The sequence below is a fragment of the Battus philenor genome, unplaced genomic scaffold (assembly GCF_028537555.1).
Source record: "Battus philenor isolate CCGP_79_NKW_IND1 unplaced genomic scaffold, ilBatPhil1.0.hap1 SCAF_23, whole genome shotgun sequence".
Classification (NCBI taxonomy): domain Eukaryota; kingdom Metazoa; phylum Arthropoda; class Insecta; order Lepidoptera; family Papilionidae; genus Battus; species Battus philenor.
In genome coordinates, this window is record NW_027181686.1 from 6,860,240 (window position 1) to 6,883,457 (window position 23,218).

Sequence of the window (23,218 nt, forward strand, 5' to 3'; positions counted from 1 at the left end):
TTTTCATGTATAAAATGAATGTTCCTAGGTGTAAAAGCTATAAAATAGTGTGCGGTGCATTTCTCATAATTCTAAAATATTTAGTTGTGTCTTTCTCTGGGAATTGTTCTAGCTGTAATATGACTTACTGAGGCGATGTTCGCACTTCAGCCGCGAAGCGGGGCTCACTGTAGCGTGATATTTCCGATGTGAAAATCTATTCTTCTAGCTTTTACGTGCATTCTACGATTTAAATCAAAACTTTTAAAATCATTGCAATAAAATGCTGTAAATATTTGTAATAAAAAGATTACTTATTTAAAAATACAAAAGATGTTATTTGATAAAAGATTACTTATGAAATTAACAGTAATAAATGTTTATACAGAATGGTAATTATAGTATGGTTATGATACAGCTGTAAAAAGGATAAATAACTAGCTCATTTATCAGCAAAAAGTTTTAAAGATTTCACACCTATTTTCAATCAATGAAATATGTTGCATTAATTTTTTTTTGTTGTAATGCGACAGGCACAAAGTCAGCAAGGGCAGATACTAAACAATAATTAATTTAAATATGTAGCAATCCGAATTTCGGTAAAGCATTTTCATTATAAATAACATATTACCTAATTTACTATTTTTTAAACCATCAATTATTGTATTTAAGATTTACTTGCATCACTTCTCATCCTTTTTCAGAATTCTTGTCTTGTAGTGTAAGAATATAATATGGCAGCTATTACGATCACCTATTCGGGAGGCAAAACTGTCTCTCTCTATCTTCCTTCCCGCAGCTGGGAATCTCATACTTCGCTCTTTGTCTTTTTTCTTTTTTTCGTTTATTTTTACTAAATAATAGATAGCAAACGATTAAGTGCGCAGTGTCGAGATGGATACGGTCTTGGCCCAGCTCTTCACGGGTCACGAGGGGTTCTCTAAGTACCTTCACAGGTTCAAGCTCAAGGAGGACCCCTCGTGCTTCTGTGAACCGGGCGTGGGCCAGACCGTGGTCCACCTTGTGGCCCACTGTCCGGCGTTCGGAAGACTGCGCGCAGATTTCGAATGCCAGATGGGCAAAAAGATAGAAGAAAGGAATATCTCGGCCATCATGCAAGACGAAGGGGAGAGAGAATGCTTACTCAGCTACTGCAGGAAGGTGGAAATAAATGTAATAAGCAAAAATAAAACGAACACTAAAATATAGAAATAAAAGGAATAATACGTGTTAAATATTTGAACAATAAATAATGTTGCAAAATAAAATAGTAAGGAAACCTAGAATGTAGTGGTTGAGGATGAATGTATGGCTAATGGAATGAATAAGAAAGACTGGGAAAATTGTAGAATGAAAGAAACAGTACAACAGATAAGATGATAAATGAAAGAGAAGAATGATATAAAAAAAAAATTAAAAAAAAGCCTATAAAAAACGGTTAAGTGCACTACTGTCTAGCCCAACGCTGGGTCAAAGGTACACGAGGGACTTTCCTTTTTAAACCCGTGTAGATACTTCGAGATCCCCACATGACCCGTGACCATTTGGGCCAGAACTATATCCAGCACGATGTTGGGGTGTGCGCTGTACACCTTCAATTAAACTCTATAACCTTCTACGTAATTCCTGTTCCATTCCTCAAGCATCTCCTGCCTAAGATGACGCTTGACTAACGAAACTGGGCACTTCCTGTATTCTGATGCGTATTTAGTCAGCCTTAAAGGCTGCGTTCCTGGACAACGGATCAGCCTTCTTTACCCCCGTCCCCGCGTGCGCTTTCCCTCAATACCTTTTTCAAAATTTATGTACATAGTTTCCAGTGTAAATTGAAAATCAGAGCCGTAATTTAATCATGGTTTTACGATAAGCAAAGACTATTAAATGACAATACTACAGTCTTTATTGACTTAGATCCTTGTTTTTAATCCAAAACTATATTCGTTTATGTATTCTGTTTAATACACTCAAAATAATAACGAATTAGTCTTCACGGACATTGACTGCGCTCGAATGAACTTCGGACATTCAGGAAAATGGAGCTGTGTTTACTCGACCGATATAAACATGTGGCTGTTCTTGTTTATTTCACATAAAAAAATTCCAAGTGCGTCGTCGTCCAAGTGATTATTATATAGATATATGTATTTCAAACTTCGACGGAGTCTGTAATATTCAATGACAAAGTATTTTTTACATAGCCTTTCGATTGATAAAGTCTTAAGTATTTCAATAACATTAATAATATTTATACTGACCGTCGCAGTCGCATTGTTTGCAATATCGCTTGATTGTTTAATATTTATCATTGTTTACCTTATAAATATATACTATAACCACTTGATTTTTAAAATTTAATGAGAATAGGCGAATATTTTAAGTCTTGTTATGACTATACTTGTATATAATGTCGCACCGGCGGCAGAGAGTTCTCGCTTGAACCGCTTGAGTGTTCAGTTCTCGCAAGATATTGTCAAGTTGTTAGTCGAATTTATAAACTGAATGGTATAGGAACTTTGTTGTGACCATCAAAATCATTTTAATGACGTCGGCGAAGCTGTCAGTTGCTTAAAAAACACTTACTAAAATATTTTTTTCGATATATCTACTTTCAATTAGTAGTAAGGTAAAGTTTTTTTTTCTAGTTTTAATATAATTTTATAAATTACTACTGTTTGCTAGTAAACTAAGAATTAAATCTTTTTTCCATAAGATATGGTATTTTCAAACGCAAGTAAGTCTCAGTGCATAGACTTGTGGAAAATAATTCCTGGAATTATATTCTGACAAAGCAATGAAAAATTAATTTAAAAAATTATGACGAAATTTCATACGTGCAAATATACGTTTAACAATCCAATTTATATTTACATTGTTATTAAAACGTTTTGATTGTAAAATAAAATTGCAATGAAAATTGGTATAAACAGTTTTTTTTTGTCTGAAACACAATTACTTTGTTTCGACACGTTTACTCAGCGATTGAAAGTCAAACAAAAAACATTGAATGCGAAAATAACAAAGCCACTATTCATAGATTCTGTTTAGTGTTATATTTATCACAGACACGCCCTTCTTTTTCTTTACTAAATTTCAGTTTTGAAATTAATTGTTGTTGTTCTTAAAAATCTTATTTAAGAAGCACAATGCACAAAACAATGAGTTTTAATTTGGAATATGTGTATTGTAATCAAAATGGATTTTGCAACTGAAGGTCATCAGCATGGTCGGAAAGATTTATAGAACTTATATACATGCTACAAAAATTAAAAATCGATTAAGCCGGAGGAGGCCTTTACCTGAGGCGGAGGAAAGAGAATAAAGATAGCGAATAAGATAAAAATTAATATATAAATTTAAAACTTAAATTGAGTCGTAGTAGTCCTGTGGTAGAAGATTGAGACTTCCGATCGTAAGTCGCCGATTAGATTACCGGAATTTAATCTTGTATAGTTCAAACTGTGTGCATCAATTACATAGGATTGACACTGCTCAGAAAACGAAATTCCAGAGGATAGCTGCGTCCTTTGCATACCATAATATCATATTGCATTCGTCAACCCGTCTGCCAAGCGTAGCGATTATTATATTTCTCTCTACAAATATCTTTGGAGAGGCTTAGCCTTGCAGTGGGCGTCTGTGGTCTGTAAAGACGACGTAGGTCAAACTAAAAACTATATCTTTTGTAAATGCTATAGTTAGTTTGTAAACAAGAAAAAAAAAATAATTTAATGTATGTTTCTTATATAACTATAAGAAGATATATTTATTCATTATCAAGATAATTTTAACCCCAAAACGTCGGGCTATTTGCAACTTGTTATCTGATAAAACAATTATGTGCCAATCTTCGTAGTCGACCGTCCTATCTCTGTAGTGCCTAGCTCAAGTACGAAGAAATAAGTTTCCTGGTGCTTAGGTTTGATTATATAAAGAAGAGACTCACAAGCTGTTGCACTATCTTCGTATACTGTCTATATTTCAAAGAAATTTAACATTGCGATAAAATTGAATAATAATTTCTGTTTAAAAATTTGTTCCTTTGACTGAAATGCCAATTTTATTTATTTATCGCACTTCGACAGGACATAAAAAGAATTTACACGTAAAATTCAATAAAGTACAGAGCGACCACCTTATTGCTAAATTCAATTTCTTCTTTATAACGATTAAGTCTAAGTAATGGAGTGGGTAAATATTAAGGTTTTGGAAATAGTTATGCATATGACTAAAATATAATATTTTTATTACTTTTATGTATGTTGGCATTCGCTATCACTCGCATACCAAAACTTTAAGTTTTTTACTAATGAAGCCCATTCTAGATGCAGGTTATAGAGAAATTTCACTATTATATATTTTGTTGCTATATTCAAAATTTAATAAAACTTACAATCTATAATTTGATGTTATTCATAAATTTATAATTTTTAGAAAATTCTACCACTAGGGCGAAGACCTATATCCAACATTGACGGTGTCAAAAGTTACTTATTACGGGTGAAATGATGACAGTCTATGTTATGAAATTTGAGGTTTTAATGTTGTTCGATGTCGTGTTAGTCACTTGCGTATTATAATGTGTTTATGTCCGCCTATTTAGTGTCTAAAGGATACGCTATCATTATCCTCTGTGTCTCCAATGCGTGACGAAGTCTATGATAATACTAAAAGTTTCTCAACGATCTGCGCATCTAATGTTTCCATTATAGAAATAATAAAGCGTTACTTGTATTTTCATTAGTAAGCAAAGATTCACGAGATTGTCGCTGAAGCGTTTAGCGACGTCAAACTATATTGTTGGCGTGTGGCCATGAAACATTTATTTTGTAAAAAAATACATAACAATTTGTGCGGTAATATATGAGAATCAACATTAATTATATTAAGACTTTATTTTAAGAAAATAGATATTAAATAGCTGGTTCTTTTTCTAAATATGAGTAACTAGCTGTCCCCCGCGAGCTCTTTAGATCACCTTTCACATGTATAGTGATTACTTTTATTTGTCAAAATGCATGAAACATTAATCATACGTAAAATTATTAACAACACATCATACAAACAATTTGGTATATATGAATAAACACCTAGAAGACATAAATTATAAATAGCTTAAAAATTATTATAAAGTTTTTTGCAGCACTTAAAGTATTGAGTTTAATTTATGTAAAAAAGAGCAAAGAGATTAACCGGCTTGATCTTAACTCGACCAGCATTGAAGTTATAAAATATGAAGACACATCAGTCTCTTACAACAAAAAAGATTTAAGAATGTGTGTATATAATAATAATCTTATCTTCAGACTTGCTTGCAAATAATTAAAAACAATTTAAGACGGATTAAAATATAAAGGTACGCCGTCTGATAACATCGTTCGTTCGTACGTTTCAGCCCATAGATGCCAACTGCTACGTATGGGTCTCCCCCAAAAATTTCTATGTATTGATATACCACAGTTGCTACTCTTTGTAGGCGGGTTGGCGTTCGTAGTGTAGTATTATATTCGTAGCCACGCAAAACACGCTGCTGTCCATCATTGCAAGTTAGTTCTCTACCACTGAGCTGCCACTGCTCAATGTTCACTGTCTTATAACATACGTACATATATTATAATGTAACTTTCACCGTACATCTCCGCGCCGCGGCGAGTTTCAAACAGACAACACTGCGAATCAGTCGTGCGTTTAATTTTATATTGTTATTATAATTCAGCCGTACGGTGTTTATTGCTGTACATAGACCTCCCCATAGATTTACGATAAGAAGTTTTTCGACGATTTAATAAGACTTTAACAAGTCTAACGTTCCGCTTGCCTATCCGTGGTCTTCAGTTTAGAACCTGAAGGATTCAATGACTATCTGTTCTGTGCGCTATGTGGCCCGCTACAACCAGTTCAATTATAAATTACCAGCTATAACATACAATAAATAAGACTAAATATACCAATATATAAGGCTATAATCTATTCGAATAGGTTTCTGAGGTCTGTGTAGTCAGAATCTACGGGTGTAGTTGTGGTAGAGGACTGAGGCTTGTGATCACAGGGCTCGTGTTCGATACCCGAGATACTATTCTCATTGTATCTCGGAAATCGATGAAATGTAATTGTCATTTTGTGCACAAACAAGTTCCCAGAGGATAGGCAGCAACGTTTTCTGCGTATTATAATACCACATTGCGATTGTCAACTCGCTTGCCAGGCGTGGCAATTATGGTATATCCTCCCATAGGTATCTTTGGGGAAGGCATAGTAGGTCAATGGGCAATTAAGGTCTGAAATGATGAAGACGACAACGAAAATACGTGTAAAAGACTTTCTATTCGAATCAGTTTATTTTATATATTTAGATATTAATTGCTGAGTTATTTTTTCAAATTCCCTTAGGGCACTTTAATTAAGAAATAAATGTTTCCTAATTTTAAAATTTTCCATTTAAAAGTAAATTATTTGATAGCATTGTTAAAAAATAACTACGTCCAGCAAACGACTGCATTATCATGTAAGTGCATTCTCTGGTCTCTTTGAGATCCTGCTTTTAAGAGTATTTTTTTCCTTTTATGCTTTAACACGAGAACGTGAGCTCCCGTCGTATTAAAAGGTAATAAAGAGTCTTTTGTACATTTAGCATACTGTATTGCTATTATGTTACGATCTAATTATGTAATCATAAAAGGGAAACTGTAAACAAAGAAACGAGAATATTATACACCTGAGAATTGATTATCATAGCAATGAGATGTAGTTCAGAAAACTATTTTATATATTATAAATGGATAATCGGTCATAGGTTGTAAAATTTTAAAGGGGTGAATGCATAGTTTATTTGCTGCTAAAATGATTTAAAACTTTTATACCTATTTCTAATCACCATGTAGAAAGAGATCACTCTGAAATATGAAATAACAATTTTTTTTTCAATTGAAATGCGAGAGGCCAATAACTTCTGCTAGTATAAAGTTTGCAGGGACAGGTGGTTAATAATAATTGAATATTACTATGAAGTAATTTGAATTTGGAAAACACTTTCTTTACGTTATTTATTATGTCTGAAACCAATAATTTGCGGACAGTGATGGTGTACATTAAAGATTAACATACAAGAAATGAACTATAAATTCCCCTTTTAAAACTTGTACACCTATAAACAATCATCCATGTCTTGATAAGTAGTCAGATCCCTACAAGGGCTTAGACATGTTTGTAATAGTAAATATTTCCATTTTTGGTTTCTTGGCCTATACTTGACGGTGTTGAACGAGTCCGTTGCCACCGTTGGGTGCAAAGACCGAAATATACGTTTCGGTGCAACTTTCTTTGTAAGTAGTGGGAGATATATTTTCACTCGAGAGAATATACGTAAGTTGCGAGCCTGTGTGAAAGCGTGACCTGACCAAGTAGCGAAGATAGAGGTGGCTTCAATCACCGACGTAAAAGTTACATTACGTCTGTAATTTATGTACACTTTGATGTTGAAAGTGATATAGTTCATGCATTATACTCATAATAGACTAAATAGCTTTAGACTACAATTTTATGTAAAGATTATATTATATATTAGAAGTATAATATTACGTTAATGTCGATTGATTGATTCGGTTTTTTTTTTAGGTTTAAATAGAACATAAAAATTGTTCTTCATTTATTCGATTTCATTTGTAATTCGTATGTCTTTAATGCTTAGTTATATTGTATAATATATATAATGCATAAGTCATGAATTTTGTTTGCATTGTTCGTTACGTTGATGAAATTTTATTATAACCTTGTATTTTTCAAAAAATTACGTTTTTATTATTGTTATATCCACTATTATTGTTGCATCCACTTCATCATCATCATCACTATATCGGTCGATAAACGCCCACTGCAAGGCATGGGCTTCCCCGAAAATCGCCACAACGATAGGTTTTAAGTTCCCGCATCAAGGAATTTCCCGCAACCTTAACATGCCGTCGGTCTACCTATAGAGAGCCCTGCCCACGCCGCGTCGACCGATTTGTATCCACCTTTAATAATGGTAACAGTATTACGTCATGTATTATTCCCTATTTAAATATTTCTGTAACTGTCCTTGGTAGATCTATATAGTACGACAAATAAATAACATACCTAATAAGTTACATGTAAGACAGCCACTTTTGTTCAACGGACATATCAAATAAAATTAAAAGTGTTTCTCTCTAGAAGTGTTTTACTTAAAGGTACGATGTTTGGATCGGGATATCAAGTGAGGTAAAATATTATCTACCTGCAATGCATTAAAAGGTAAAGGAAAGCTGTATGTGACTATAAACTACCATAATAATACTACTTAGCGTTTGTAATTTTAATTTTTACGCAAAAAAACTTTTAACCTTTTACACTTCTCATCACCTGTATAAAGTAGTTACTCTAAAATATGTGACACTGATTTAATTTTTACTTTTGTAATGCGACATATATTAATTGACAACAAACGAGTTCAAAGCTTTTGTACCAACAACCAATTACAATGTATAATATTTTAAATATATAGTTCCAATAGTGTACCAAGTTAAATTGTTACTTAAATATTTGTTGTTATTTCGTCATATCCGTATTCGTGAGTAATTAATTGTTTTATGATTGTAAAAAAGACCTAATTATTTTTTATTACTCAATGCAAGATTAACTGATAAAAGTATTTATTCATAATGAGGTGAGCAAAACTGAAAATTTTTGAAATAATTTTAATGATTTTCAAAGTAGTATTAATTTCCAGATATATAAATAAACCGTTATTGCAATTGCCCGCGTATACGCGTAAAAACGGTTTCACGTGTTTCATTCATCTTTTTAATTAATTTATAAAGAAAGTTACAAAAAAAAAATTAAATTGTACATAAAATGACAGACGATAAGTAAAAGTTCGTACTTTTCTCTTGTTTCATTTTGTGTACAATATTTTTTTATTGTAATTAATAATTAGTTTCGATGATAATATAGTAATATGCTGAAGCATATTAGCGTAATATTTGACAATAAGGGCTGTTAGATTCACTTTAAAATAGCCTCATAGTAGTTGCGTGATATTGTTTATTTAGTGTTATGAAATTTCTGTTGTTTTGTGGGGGTACCATAATCTGTTGTATCAAATAGCTTTTCCCTGTAAATTGAAGTCTCTCTTATAATTGGAAATAATGATATCATTATTATCTATCTTTTGTAGCTCTTTAAAATTGTAAAAATAGTGCCTAGAAACGTTCAGAATAATATGTTGAAAGGCGAATAAATAATCGATAATGGCTATGAATTCACAAACGCCTTCGCACAATTCCATTTCGGATGACATATTGTAGTTAATTTTTTACATTTTGAGTAGAAATATTTGGACGATAAGGAAACTGTCGGCCCACCTGATCGAAAGCGGAAATTGTTACACTTTGAAACTCCTGGGACGGAGCGGAAAAAATTACGTTTCTTCACACGTATTGTCACGGCGGTTGCAGATGAATACATAAGGAAGACGGTTGTATTCACTGTTTCATAAGTTAAAAGTACATTTCGATGCCATGAATTGTACAAATACACTTGTAACTAATAAATGCAAATTGTATTATATATTGACGAGGCATTAACTCATCCACATATTTTTTTTAATTACATTGTTTTTGTTAGAAAAAAAACGAACGGAAGAAACATTAAGGATACCAACTTAAAAACACTTGTCGTTTTATAATATTTCAGATCATAGCTATCTTCATTCCAAGATTTTTTCCTTCGACCAAAGGAATGTGTCAGTCATTATTTCTGATGTCGTCCAGGCCTTCTCCATTGTTTTCCAAAAGGACCGGCAGAAAGTGGCTTGAATCCAGCGTCTTCCGACAACCTTAACAAGGTCTTATACTCTAGAACTTTAAAGTCCCAGTGGCCAAATGTTTTACGCACTATATGTCCTGCTCGCTGTCACTTTTGCTTACCAATTCGCTGGCCAATATACACACAATCGTCTACGGATCTCCTCATTCCTAATTCGATCTCATGTGACTGACTTAATGTCTATTTAACTAGCTGAGCTATGCTATACTTTAATCCTTCGCAGAGTTTTTTCGTTTTTTCGATCGGTGGAGAAATGCCAAGCGACTTTCGGCTATTAAACCAGCAGCAGTTAGAATATACGAAATTCAGAATCTTACTCGATATTAAAAAAATTAACTATGTTGATCGTACAGTAAGTTAAGTTGAAAGTTATTACTATCATAGTCGAGTGACTTGTAGGATAGCTTGTTCGACATCTCATCCAATCGTAGTGCCTCAATATAAAACTATTGCATTTAGGGTATACTTCAAGTTCGTTGTGAGTTTCTGCTGGAATGTTTTACTGCCTCTTTGTACAAGATCTCGTAAATGAATAAAAACTTTAAAAAACATTTACTGAAGAAATAAAAAAACAAGGACGACTAATTTTATATTAAAGATTTTACAACCTTTCCATAGATGTGCTAATTCTCACTACCAATATAATTTGTATATTTTTCCTTCATTTCATTAGTATTACGGCGTAGAATAGTTCACTAAGTAATCACTGTTCACATCATATCATGCCATTATACAGTGTTTTCACCTTCTGTATACAGCCGCAACCGGCCACTCTTGTTTTTTTGTTACCCAGTGTAACTTGTATATGTTTATGTTGTTACTTTGACGAATAAACTGATTAAATTAGTTTATTCGTCGTTCTTTTATTCTTTCTTCTTCTCCTGATGTAACTTCACGCTTATTTTGGACTCAGTTCGTCCTAAACAAGGATGGTTTAATAATGTTTTTAACTTACAATGATGTGAGCTATTATTATATTTCCCGTGGCTGTTTGAACCCAATAGAAGGTTCTTCATCTGGTTGCCAGAGAGTGTCTCCGACTTACTTTTTTCTTTGAGTAAATGATCTCCGGAAACGTTTTGTTCAAATTACCTCACATAACACGACCATGGAACATAAATTGACAGCGTTCCATGGACTCACCGGGCGAGTGCTGGAATAATTGGGTTGTAAGGAGAGGAGCCAGGTATTGTGTTCTTAGGTCGACACCTACAAAAGTATACAAACCTACCTATAAAAGTCTTAGGCAGCTTCCTTGCAATGTATGGCTAATCTCTAAATATCAATACATAATATTGACGAAGTTATTGTAAGTTTCATTTTGGCAATTATTGTATTTATGTTCAAAATAGCTGCAGATGTATACTTTTTAAAATTTAGGACTGAAATATTGTGTCTTTTAAAGGCACTTAAATGGTTTTGAAATTGAGAACTATACGTGTATCTGATTTTTATTCGACTAGTATTAAAATTACTTTTGTAATACGTTGCATAATATGTACGGGTATTCATTCTTGCGACGGAAAGTAGGTTTATAGAACGCACCCAGTTACAATAAAGTTACGTTTGTACTTCGATACTAATGTTTTATTTATTCAAATGGACTCAATTGAATATACCAATAAGAATACATTTCAATATACTTAAGTTATTGTTTTTTATAGTTTTTGGTTCGTGCAAGTTACTTCAATTTATGTTTTTTTTTACAATTAAATACATTTTTTAAATGACTATAAATTAAGGCTTGGTATATCGGAATTGGATAAAAACGTTTTATCTATTTTCAATAATAAACGATTTGTGATCATTAGAACACGAACAAGGAATTGAAGTATTTAATACTAAACATTGAGCAACCGAAAAAATATTACGAGAAAATTTAACAGGATAAAAATACTTTGTAATGAAAACTATACGGTAACAATAATGTTTCCTTATACCGCAACCGCTGATTCGACCTTCATTTAAATACCTCACAGTGTGACGAAGGTTTTTGACCAATGAGTGATACTAGTGTTGACATATGACCCCGAGTAGTCGTCGATTACGATGGGTCTTATAAGAAGGTCCAAAGTCATTCAGAGAGCAATGGAGAGGGCTGGAGATCGCATCAGAAACGAGGCGATCTACAGAAGAACCAAAGTAATGGATGTAGCTCGAAAAAAATGTCTCTCCGAAGTGATAGTGGGCGGAGCACATGCAGTGTTGGTAGTGCCCCACTAGATGGACCTATGACATAATTAAGTTCGCGGGAAAGGGCTGGATGCGGGCAGCGCAAGACAATCAGTCTTCATCATGGCGATCTTTAATGGAAACCTATGTCTCACAGTGGGCGTTTATCGGTTGAAAAGAAAATAAAATAATAAGTGATTTCAGAAAAATATTAACCAAACATTGACCATTCTTTTTACATGTACTTATGATTAAAGTTACTGATCACAATATAATGTTTATTTAATTATATCTATAACTAAATATATAAAAAGGCCATTTATGTAAATTTATTGTACTGATTGAGACAACAGATAAAGACATCGATGATCAATTTGTAGATCACGAGTGATGTGAGACAGTTAAGTTGTTGCTATACAATGTAATATTTGCAAATGACCCCAATTTATAATGGCGATGACTTTTGCAACGAGATAGTCGATATCATTAAAATTTAATCTTAATATAAAATATACCTACAAGGGGAATTATCGATATAAACTTACAAGATAAATGCTGGAATGCATATGTGTGTAATTACTCGTTATTATTATTTAAACTCTAATTCGTTTAATCTTAATTTTTAAGATTTGGCTGGTTGATTTTAATTTATTTACTACAACTGAATAATCATTATTTTTATCATATTGTATTTCAATATTCGAAGATAAAAATAATAATGGACATATTCTTTACATTGTTTTATTTAAGACAAGTGATATTTGGGTCACAAAATTGCCTCAATGAAAGGAAATAGACTAATAGATGTTTCTACTTCGGCACATAATCTTATCGCTGTTAAGGTCGCAAAGATACGTTTTTGTGGTTACTCTTAAAAGACGTAAGCCGTTCTCGATTGCTTACTGTTTAGTACTACTTACGTTCGCTAGTCGGTATGACGAGTGTTCGCTTTTAATTTTATCTTAAAATCATTGTTAAATTACGACCTCAACGTAAGAAACTAGAACTGAATTTAAGTTGCATTAATTGTTAAATTTTGATGTGAAAATGTGTTTTTTAATTTTTATTGTGTGTATACTGTTTGTGAAGGCTGGTAATATAAATTATTTAGTGAATGGTGCTGCGTTGCATAAAGATGTTTATAGATTGGATATAGTGCATTACAACGACTTCCATGATAGGTAAGGAATGTTAAACATTTTCCTTCCATCTGTGGTTTAAATTTAATTCTTTCTAAACATAGCCATAAGAATTAAAATTAAGGGATTTCTTTTCATTTATTTCTCTTTGCGTATATTTGGTTTGAAATATGTAAAATCACTTTTCTGGATATAAGATATAATGAATGAACTACAACATTAAGACATATAGTACTTTTTAAGGGTAGATCTATACGGTCAATGTAATATTCAAAATGTTGATTTATTAACATTGTTATTCACATAGAATAATTTACAGTAACAACTTGCGTACGCCATGAAAAGAACGTTAGAAGATCCCAATTTAATACAAAATTAAATTAAATTCAATTTCCTTGAACAGGCATCCTTCAACTTAAGGCTACACGGGTTCTAAATGCGGCCTAATCTGAGAAAAGTCCATAATAATCTCAACCCAGTTTTTAGGTTCACATTCAACCCTTTTTTTGACGTTTATTGTAATTCAAAAGTTCTTTTCAATGTTATAGGATTTTTTTTAAAAAATTGTTGAACTTCTTAAATTTATTTTAAAACTGTTATTAATTTTATAAGGCCTTTGAGAAATGTATAACAAGGCTTCCATTATTTATTGTGCTAATCTTTCACATCGCTGTTTTTCTTACATTAATATTGTTATATCTATAGACCAGTTTTTTATAACCTGGTACAAGTTTACGACAGAAAATAACTAGATTTATGTTGTATATCTAATGCCATTTCCATGTCCATTCGGTACTTCCATGTCGATTCCATTAGGCACATCTTACTTTAAGTGTCATTATTTGGGAGCTTAATCTGATTATAGTTTTTGCGCATCTGGGCTCTTCTGGCATTCTTTTCATGACGTACACAAGACAGGTGGTCACTGCAAATGTTTTCTATGATCCTTTTTCGTATAATAATTATTTCTTTACATCTGGTAAATAATTTTACAGTCTTCGTTCATCATAACTTGGATGTTATTCTGTCATCTGGCTTCTTTTTCGTTAGTTTTCATTTCTCTTACTCTATTCTTTATAATTCGGTTTTGGTTCTGATTTCGGGATTTTCAATTGTATATTTTATATTTTTGTTTGATATCGTCCTCCCTATAATATTTGGAAAATTGTTTAGATTTATTAAACTGCAACGTAAATTCGGTAAGTGGCCATGTTTTAATTCCGAGGAAGATATTTTTCTTCCCTTTGTTTAATTTTAATTACTTGGCATCATTCAACGTTATTTTAAAGTTATTGCTTTGTCGTTCACTACCTGTATTTAACACTATTAAGAGTAATATTTTATTGTTCACTTACATAGCTTACTTATAGTTATGCACGGTTTTACGATGGAAGTTATGTGTCTGTGTTTATACAAAAAAATTGTAAAAATCATATACAGTATGAAGAAATTTTAAAGATATAAATAGTTTAGGTTATTTCTATTACTTTCTTAGGGATGTTGTGAAAAAGATAAAAAACTATCTGAGTTTCTTGTGCTCTTCTAAGGTTAGGGCGCGTTTCAAACTCGATAAGTTAAATGAAAGAGAAGAAGGTTGTCTCTGTAGTGGAGCTAAATCTTAAATCTTTTATGGTGTACATAAGTAAACAATGCAGATAACACTAACATACAAAATTGTATGCTTTTTAATAAAAAAAATAATCAGAAAAAATACCCCTGTAATTGGATTATGTTTATTAATTTTGATGAGACATTTAAAATTTTCCCTTAAGTGATGACTTATTAATGATTTCATAACTATGCGGTGTTGGAGATAGTCTCTAAAACTGTCCGAATCTAAACAGGTAAGCGACTACTACCTATTAATACTTGAGGGCTTACAATTGCAACAGCCAGCGATCCCATTACATTGTTGTAACTATGTAAAATATAGCTCTTAAACAAGTATACACGACAGCGTATCCATCCTCTTTAAAATAATTGCCTAAAGCCTATACCAGTACTTGATTCAGTGGGGGAACGAAACGAATAATGCGTAAGTGATCTGACGCAATTATTTTTGCGACAAATATTGTAACAAAACTTGCTAAAGCTAGGATGGCGAAATCTCTAGTCGTCTAGACGTTGACGTTTTTAGCTTGATCTTTTTTTCCTATTGTCAGTCTATTACAGCTTTCGTCACATGGCTCAAATTAGAAATCCTCGAGCTAAAAAATTAAATTTCCCCTACTACTATTTCTGCCCGTTCTCGTGCACCACTTCGATGTTACGTAGCGTGTCTGTATGACTTGGTACTCCTGATTTTGTTTGAGGCAGCAGTCGCTCCGTACCTATTGCTATCGTTTTGAGGTGTTTCTATAACTCTTCGCGTTCAAGTTTTCTTCTTTCTGGCGACCATCTTGCATGAGCGTGTTTACTGTTGTCTACTGTGTTTAATATATATATATAATTATTACATATGAAATAATTTAACGTAAATTTTGTGAAAAATTATGTTATATACAGATCCAATGGTTATAGTTATAAATGCTTATAATGTGCGAGCTTATTTTTTATACAATCCGCAACCTACGATTGCAAATCTCAATTATCTACCGGTGTGGTATGACTGCACGAATGTTGTATACTTCTATAATAAATATAAATTGTAGTTAACAATGACATATGATCATTGATAAAAGAATTTAAGTACTTGTTGACGTATCTTGTAAGCAGATATAGTACAATTGCACGTGGGTTTAACAACAGTTTAATGATTGTTTTATTATCAGATTGAATTCTCTTATAATGGCATACTTCAATTCGAACCTACGAGAGTCTTAAATACGATCTAAGAGCTCACAACAAAATTCAGATAGGTTATTGTATAATAATTATATTATAAGTCTTGCCATAAATATTATTACAAAGAAAAAACATGTTTTTATTGTTAGTAACATTTTTTTACTATTACAGTGAGCTAGTAATGTATTAACATTATTATAAAACCATTAAAATATATTAATTTTATTCAATAGAGACCATTAGCTATAACAGTCCTTTAAACGTTGTGGCCAGTTATCAATAGCAGCACGCACTCTTTCTATTGAAAGTTCTTTACCGCCAATCGTATGGATTGTTTTAAGGAACGCCAAATTACTACAACGTTTAGAGCAGTCCTTTCTCTCTAATATTGACCATAAATCATAATCAAGTAGATTATGATCAGGACTAGATGACGACCAGTCGTCAGCTCTGAAGCCCAGAACGTTCATTTCTAACAAAGATTAGATCGATCGATCTTTATAGCCCGCCGTCTTGCTGAAAGGGATATTCTTGGTTATTGAGCATTATGATGTTAAGGAGCTTGAGTATCATCTCATGAATGATATCTTAATACATTTGTGCCGAGAAGCTCAGGAAGAATACCAAACCGAGAATACCAAAGGTACAGGAACACATCATATGACTAAAGATAATATAAAAAGACAATTTTTGACAAAGAAAAGACAGGCTTACGTTTTTCCAGAGTTGAATTTAACAAGCTTTTCTTTGTCTCAGCGGTATATAAGCCCAAGAATCTTATCCGCTGCACCATGTGTTCTCTCAATGCTAGTATTTAGACTCCGGCTTGTGGGCCTAATATGTGCCTTCCCACAACTGTGCTATCGTCTGTATACTCAAATATACCGCGCTTGAGTAGATCCATTATATGAAGCAAAAACAATAACATAAATTATCAGATAAGAAATGACCAAATCCTAAGTTATCTTTTAAAATACGCGAAATGTTTCTAGGTGCTATCTTCATCGCCCGAGATAAAACTTTTGTTTTCGAACTTAATGTATATAATGAATATCTTCGAATTTTTTTCCTTACTGTTATGCTTATCGCCATTTTCGTACGAACAATATGTAGGTGACCAGATCTTTTTCCGTTACAAACATAGAAGGTTTCACTGTACCAATCAATAGTCCGATACACGACCATTTAATTAATACCAAGCACATGGTAGGTTTTAAATATTGTACTTGACCGTACCTACTTTATGTAATGCAACCATAGCGATTCGTTTTTGTTTATTACCCCACTCCATTTTAAAATAACAAAAAAAAGATTAATACATTAGCGCGAAAATAAGAGTACAGAGTCAATATAAATGTTATAAAATTACACATTCGAAATTCAAAAGCAATAAATTGATTATTTTTGATTTTAACAGTATTTATGGCCAGACTTATTATTGAAAGTAATTTAGGTTTTTATTTAACGTAGTAACTATGTACTTTTCGTCAGAAATGTTTCGAGTCATTAATATAATTAATGAAAACATTTTTTTTTATGTTTAAATAATTGATTTTAAAATCGAAAAAGAATTAAGTATATTGCATTGAAATTTGATGAGAAATTTAATTATATACGTTTTACAGATTTGAAGAGACTACAGTATCTTATCCGGTGTGTGATTCAGATGACGAGAATTGTCTCGGAGGATTTGCTCGTATGTATTATGAGATCAATACGCTATTGAAGGGAAGTAACAACTCGCTTTTGTTAGACGCCGGCGACACTTTTCAGGGCACCTATTGGTACACTTTTTACAAATGGAACATAACGCAGAAATTTATTAACCTATTACCAAATGATGTTCATGTAAGTTGATTATTTACATAATTATGGTACAATTTTCTATGACACATCTATTTGAGTACATGATTAATTTTATCTAATCGATTATCGATTTATTATTTGCATGGGTAACGGTAATTGAAGTTGATTATGATTATGTGTTGTCACCTTTTGATAGATTTGATACATCTATTCATGAAAGTGATCAATATAGCCGAGCATATAGGTTATCTTGGTTAGCTAAAGCAGCTGAGGGAAAGTCATATAACACGCAGAACTAATAATCGTTGGGACCGTAAGGTTTTGGCGACCGAGGACTGGCCAGCCCACCGCAGGACGTCCACGAGGTGGATTGACGATAATGTTAAGGTCGTCGGAAGAAGCCAGATGGAGGTCGCTTCCTAATTGTAAATCTATATGCAAGGCCTAGATCCAGAAGTGGGCATGATATAGATAGTTATTACAGCATGATATGAACATAGTAGAAATATATTTATATATATAATATAAAAATCGAATTAAACTTTCAATTTAATAATTTTCTCTTATCTTGGCATAAATTATAAATAATATTTATGAGGTAAAAAGAAATTTATCGACACAAATTTATGAAGATGTTCTTTTAATTATAAAAAATAGAGATAATTTTGTAAAGTTCTTACAGATCGTTAACAAGAAAACTTTATTGCTCTTGATAGACTTTAGGAAATCACGAGTTTGACGATGGAATACCGGGCATAGCTGCGTACCTTGCGGCACTACGGGCGCCTGTAGTCGTTGCCAATATTGATACCAGTGCTGTGCCTGAACTAGATGGCTTGTACAAGTCTCACTTAGTTATTGAGAAGAAAGGAAGAAAAATAGGAATAATAGGCTTGACAACAACCGATACAAAGGTGAGTGTCATACAATTGTGTACAATTTTTCTAAATATTTCTTATTTTTATAATTTTTTTCTTATTCGATTCTATGTTAGTAGAACTGATCAAGAATTCCACGTGATAATTTAACCATTTTATTGTAATTTCTTTACAATTTCGATTTTAATTTACCTCTACATATTTGATAATAAAGCATCAAACTTTCTGTGCACCGCGGAGATTTCGTAGATATCCCTTAAATTGTACATTCACAAACTCTTCTTTCATTTATAAAATTATGTGAACTCTAAATCTTGTAGTTAAAATTCACAAAAACTATATAGATATTGATATTTTTCGGTGACCCGTAGTAATATTTAGGTCTGCCTATTTAAAGACCAATTTATGATTTTATGTAAATGTTAATCGATTAATCTATTATACATTTACACGTCACTGCAATTAAGAGCAATAGATGGCGCTTTGAGGACCTAAGAGACAAAAACATGTAGCTTTGTCAAAATGACTTTAGCAACCTCCTCGAAAAAATTATTAACTACTTAGTTGTAGCGCCAGTTAAATATTTTGAAAGTAAAAGTTGGTGAAACCTTTTTGAATTCACAGTACCGTTGGTTATAAAAGAACGAGACTGATATGATTAATGCATTCCTGATATTTTATTTTAAATATTTTGTACTGACTGGAGTATAGACCCATTATTGCTTATTTTTTATATAGTTATATTAGTTTCTTATATAGTTATAAATTAAAGTTTATTTTATATTTTAAAAATGTTCTCTTCTTCACACTTTTTAGATATCATCGAGTCCAGGAAATGTGACATTTTTAGATCCTATAACAACAGTTAAAAAGGAAGCAAGTATGTTAACACAAAATGGTGTGGATATAATTATTGTTTTATCACATTGCGGCCTTGAAGTCGATAAGTAAGTACATATAAATCTTTACTGTCAGTTATCGTCAACGAAGTAATTGTTACTTTCGGTTTAAGTTGTTAGATTGTGTTGATTTATAAGACAATTACGCAATTCTACTTAGGGCAAAAATATTATGACAAGCATGAAGTAACAATATTGCTGCGTAAATGTTGTTATGAAAATATAATTATTAATGCAGAATGATTCACACTCAATACGAAATGAATTACGAAAAGGCCTCGACTTTTTTCATGGTTCGGTGGCCTGATTACGAAAAATTTAAACCAAGTGGAAATGTGGAATCTCATTATGATTTATAAATAAATTGATATACGTCTTTAGTGCTTTAAAAATAAAAATTTTAGTAAGTTGTATATATATATATATATTGAAAATAAATCAAGACAACTCTATTAACTCATTTTGTTTTATTATCCACCTATTTTGTGAATCATTTTTATATAAAGGTATTCTGTAGCTTATTTCATATATGCATACATAAATATTTAAAATAAGTTAGAATAAGCAAAAAATATGTTTTAGAGATAAAACTATTTAGTTTGATGTCGTCGTAATTTTTATCTCTTTTACATGTATGTAAGGTCGTTTTAAAAGCAATTTAAATGTACAGTTCGGAGCTATCTACCATATTTTCCAATAAAGTTGTCAGGCGCAAACTCGGGTGCAGAATATTTGTGTCTTTTATAAGGAAAATTATGGGTTCTCATTATTTTATTTTGACCGTGGTTTGTTGTTGCTATGAAACTGCAATTTAAGTCACAAGATTTTAATAAGTCATACGATAAAAACAATAACTTATTAAAAAAATAATTAATCTGAACTTTTTTTACGAAATGTCATTTCAAGACAACCTTTTTCATAACGCCTACTTCGTTGTCATATTTAAATTATTAATATGCCTATCTTTAGTTTTAGTTACGTAATTATACCTAATATTATGACGTATAAATCTTTTCAAACAATATTTTCCTGTGTACATTAAAAACAAATGAATTGAATAGACCGTCACCTTTACTTAAAAGCTTGAATGATGATCAACGTGTACAAAGCTTAACAAATTGTTCATAATTTTTCTTTACAATCATCTACGCCACAACGCCAAGTACTGTGATTAATATTCGAGTACGATTGTTATATTTACTGTTGTCGTGTACGGTTGAAGGATTGTTATATCAATTTCAAAATATTATTCAATGTATTTTTTATAAGATATTATTGGCAATACCGGCATTATTTTAAATTGAATTAAAAAAATACAAAGTTTTATTACGAATGAGCTAAAATTTTTATTACATGAAATATTTATATAATGATTTTATTTTTAGAAAAATAGCAGAAATTGCCGGTGAAAACATTGACATAATAGTTGGTGGACACACACATAGTTTATTATGGAACGGAGAGGCGCCGAGTAAAGAATACATCTCTGGACCTTATCCAATTGTAATCAAGGGAACATCTGATCCGAAACACAAGGTGAAATTATAAATAAATTAATTCACTTGCTTCTTTAATAACATTAACAAAGTATTATTTTTGACAACTTACTAACCAAAGTTTTTATTTAAACTTCAAACTGTATCACTATCAGATGAATGCTTTACTCTTCACATTACTATATAATGCGCGGAGTTTCCTTAGCATAATAAAGTTTTTTCTTCATAATATTATTTATAGTAGCCACTTGTTTACATCATGACAAAAATAATAGAAAGAAGCCAATTTGATAAAAAACTAGTTTTAAATTGAGCTTTTCTGTAAAGGCCTCATTCTTCTAAAAGAGGGATCTAAAGGCGCAGACCTAAGAAGAGCCTACAACAAAATTAGACGTTATTTTAATATTTCTGACTACTTTCACAAATATCTTTAATATTACAGTAGAACAATTGATTCCCAAGCTTTATTCTTCAAAAATGTTTTACACTGTGATAAGATCGTTTATACTTTTTTGTTACATTAAGCTCGACAGTGTTATATAGGCTTATCTCCGTCATTCGTGTCACAGCAATAAAAGCAAACATGATAGAGTAATACGAAAATAAACAGTGTTTTTGTAATTATACAAAATAAATATTACTACCAAAAATATTACTTATAAAATTTTTATTTTTAACGGATTCAGTTCAGTCTACGTGGATCTGACCAACAATGCTTGAAGGTACCTTGAATAAAGAATAACATAACCGACAATACCTCATTATTTCTGTTACTTATCTAATGCTGGTGTCAACGTTGGAATTGAATTTTCTATATTTTGGTTAGCTAGATTTGTGTATTTTATGTTACAAGTGTCGACCGGTTTCCAGGTTACGTAATATTCGTTCTGTTTATTCAACAGGTACTGATTGTAACGGCGTCGGCGTTTTCTAAATACTTAGGTAACATGACCGTGTATTTCGACCGTAAAGGAGAACTGGTTGAATATTCTGCAACACCTATCTTCCTGAACAGGTCTATACCGGAAGGTTAGTAATTAATATAAATTATTGAGATCAATAAAGTAACAACTATTGAATTATTATTAGGTATTATCTATTATTATTGTGATTGTATAAATAGACTATGCGTATCATTGGTAATAACTATTTTGTCGTACAATTAAATACTACACATAATAACGCTTGACAAGTTTGATCAATTTAATGGGCCTATTCAATACCAAAAATTTCCTAGCTTTAGTGATGGTATACTTATTATTACTTCTATATCTATATCTTCTTAAATCAAAGATTACCAAAAAGCATTCTCTCCATCTTTATGTTATTTCACACGTATAAGGTTAGGTGCACTTCCTTAAGAGATCTCACCTGATTCGCCAATTGCAAAGACATTCACTCTATCCTAGACATGAAGTCCTTTATAGCTTCGTCTCTCTCATAACGAGGCTATAGTATTTCAACATTTAAGAGTGAAATATTGTCAAGAAACGTTGCTTGATTTATTCATTTAATCTTTATTGGAATCTTGAGCTATTTTATAGTAAGCCCTTTCGAAACGAAGAATCTGTAATGACACATATACGGATTTTCCCAAAAGAGAAAGTACTCGTAATCGCTAAAGATTTTGTTTATTGCTGTGTCCCACAAATCTATTTCTATTCGGTGACTATTTTACATTATACAATAATACTGGTTTATCCTAAAAGAAAAGTGAATATTTTTTTATCCTAGTTATTGATATTTTTGTTAAAATAGTAGCTTTTTTTCATTAAAGAACCGACTTTATTTTATCGTCTTATAGCCCGTCACGAAACTAAATTAGGTAGTAAAACAAAACACTCCCAAATTCTTAAACAAAATGTTTACTAAAAATTAAAATATTTACTAACGACTTTTTTGCATTTTTTTTAAATTTCTTTGATTATAACATTTAGATTTACACATGATATGTACCGTTTATAATAGATGCATGAAATTAAAGTGATTTAATGTTCATTGATCAGTATAGCTTTTTGAGCTTTGAAGCAGTAATTCATGGTTCAGTACCAAAAAATGATGCGGGTTCAAATTCGCACGGGCACAAAATTTTATGAAGAATCTTCAGAGTTAATGTAAGACTAGATCCTGTATTTTGTCTAGTCCATAATAGATTGAATTGAGTTTATAAATAAAAACTAAGAGAATAAAAAGTAATCGATAATTCGTATAGTGTAAGAACTAAT

The 23,218-nt window shown here is 31.7% G+C and overlaps 1 protein-coding gene across 1 annotated transcript in view; it reads left to right on the forward strand.

Annotated features, from left to right (window-relative positions):
* Positions 1-11,868: 11,868 nt before the first annotated feature.
* LOC137924381 (apyrase-like) overlaps positions 11,869-23,218 on the forward strand; it is a 62,269-nt gene continuing 50,919 nt past the window's right edge. Inside the window, exons 1-7 of the mRNA XM_068767776.1 lie at positions 11,869-12,027; positions 13,081-13,172; positions 17,540-17,762; positions 18,437-18,634; positions 19,415-19,545; positions 20,883-21,033; positions 21,896-22,022. Of these exons, the coding sequence (XP_068623877.1) occupies positions 11,869-12,027; positions 13,081-13,172; positions 17,540-17,762; positions 18,437-18,634; positions 19,415-19,545; positions 20,883-21,033; positions 21,896-22,022 (1,081 nt within the window). The remainder of the gene's footprint in view (positions 12,028-13,080; positions 13,173-17,539; positions 17,763-18,436; positions 18,635-19,414; positions 19,546-20,882; positions 21,034-21,895; positions 22,023-23,218) is intronic.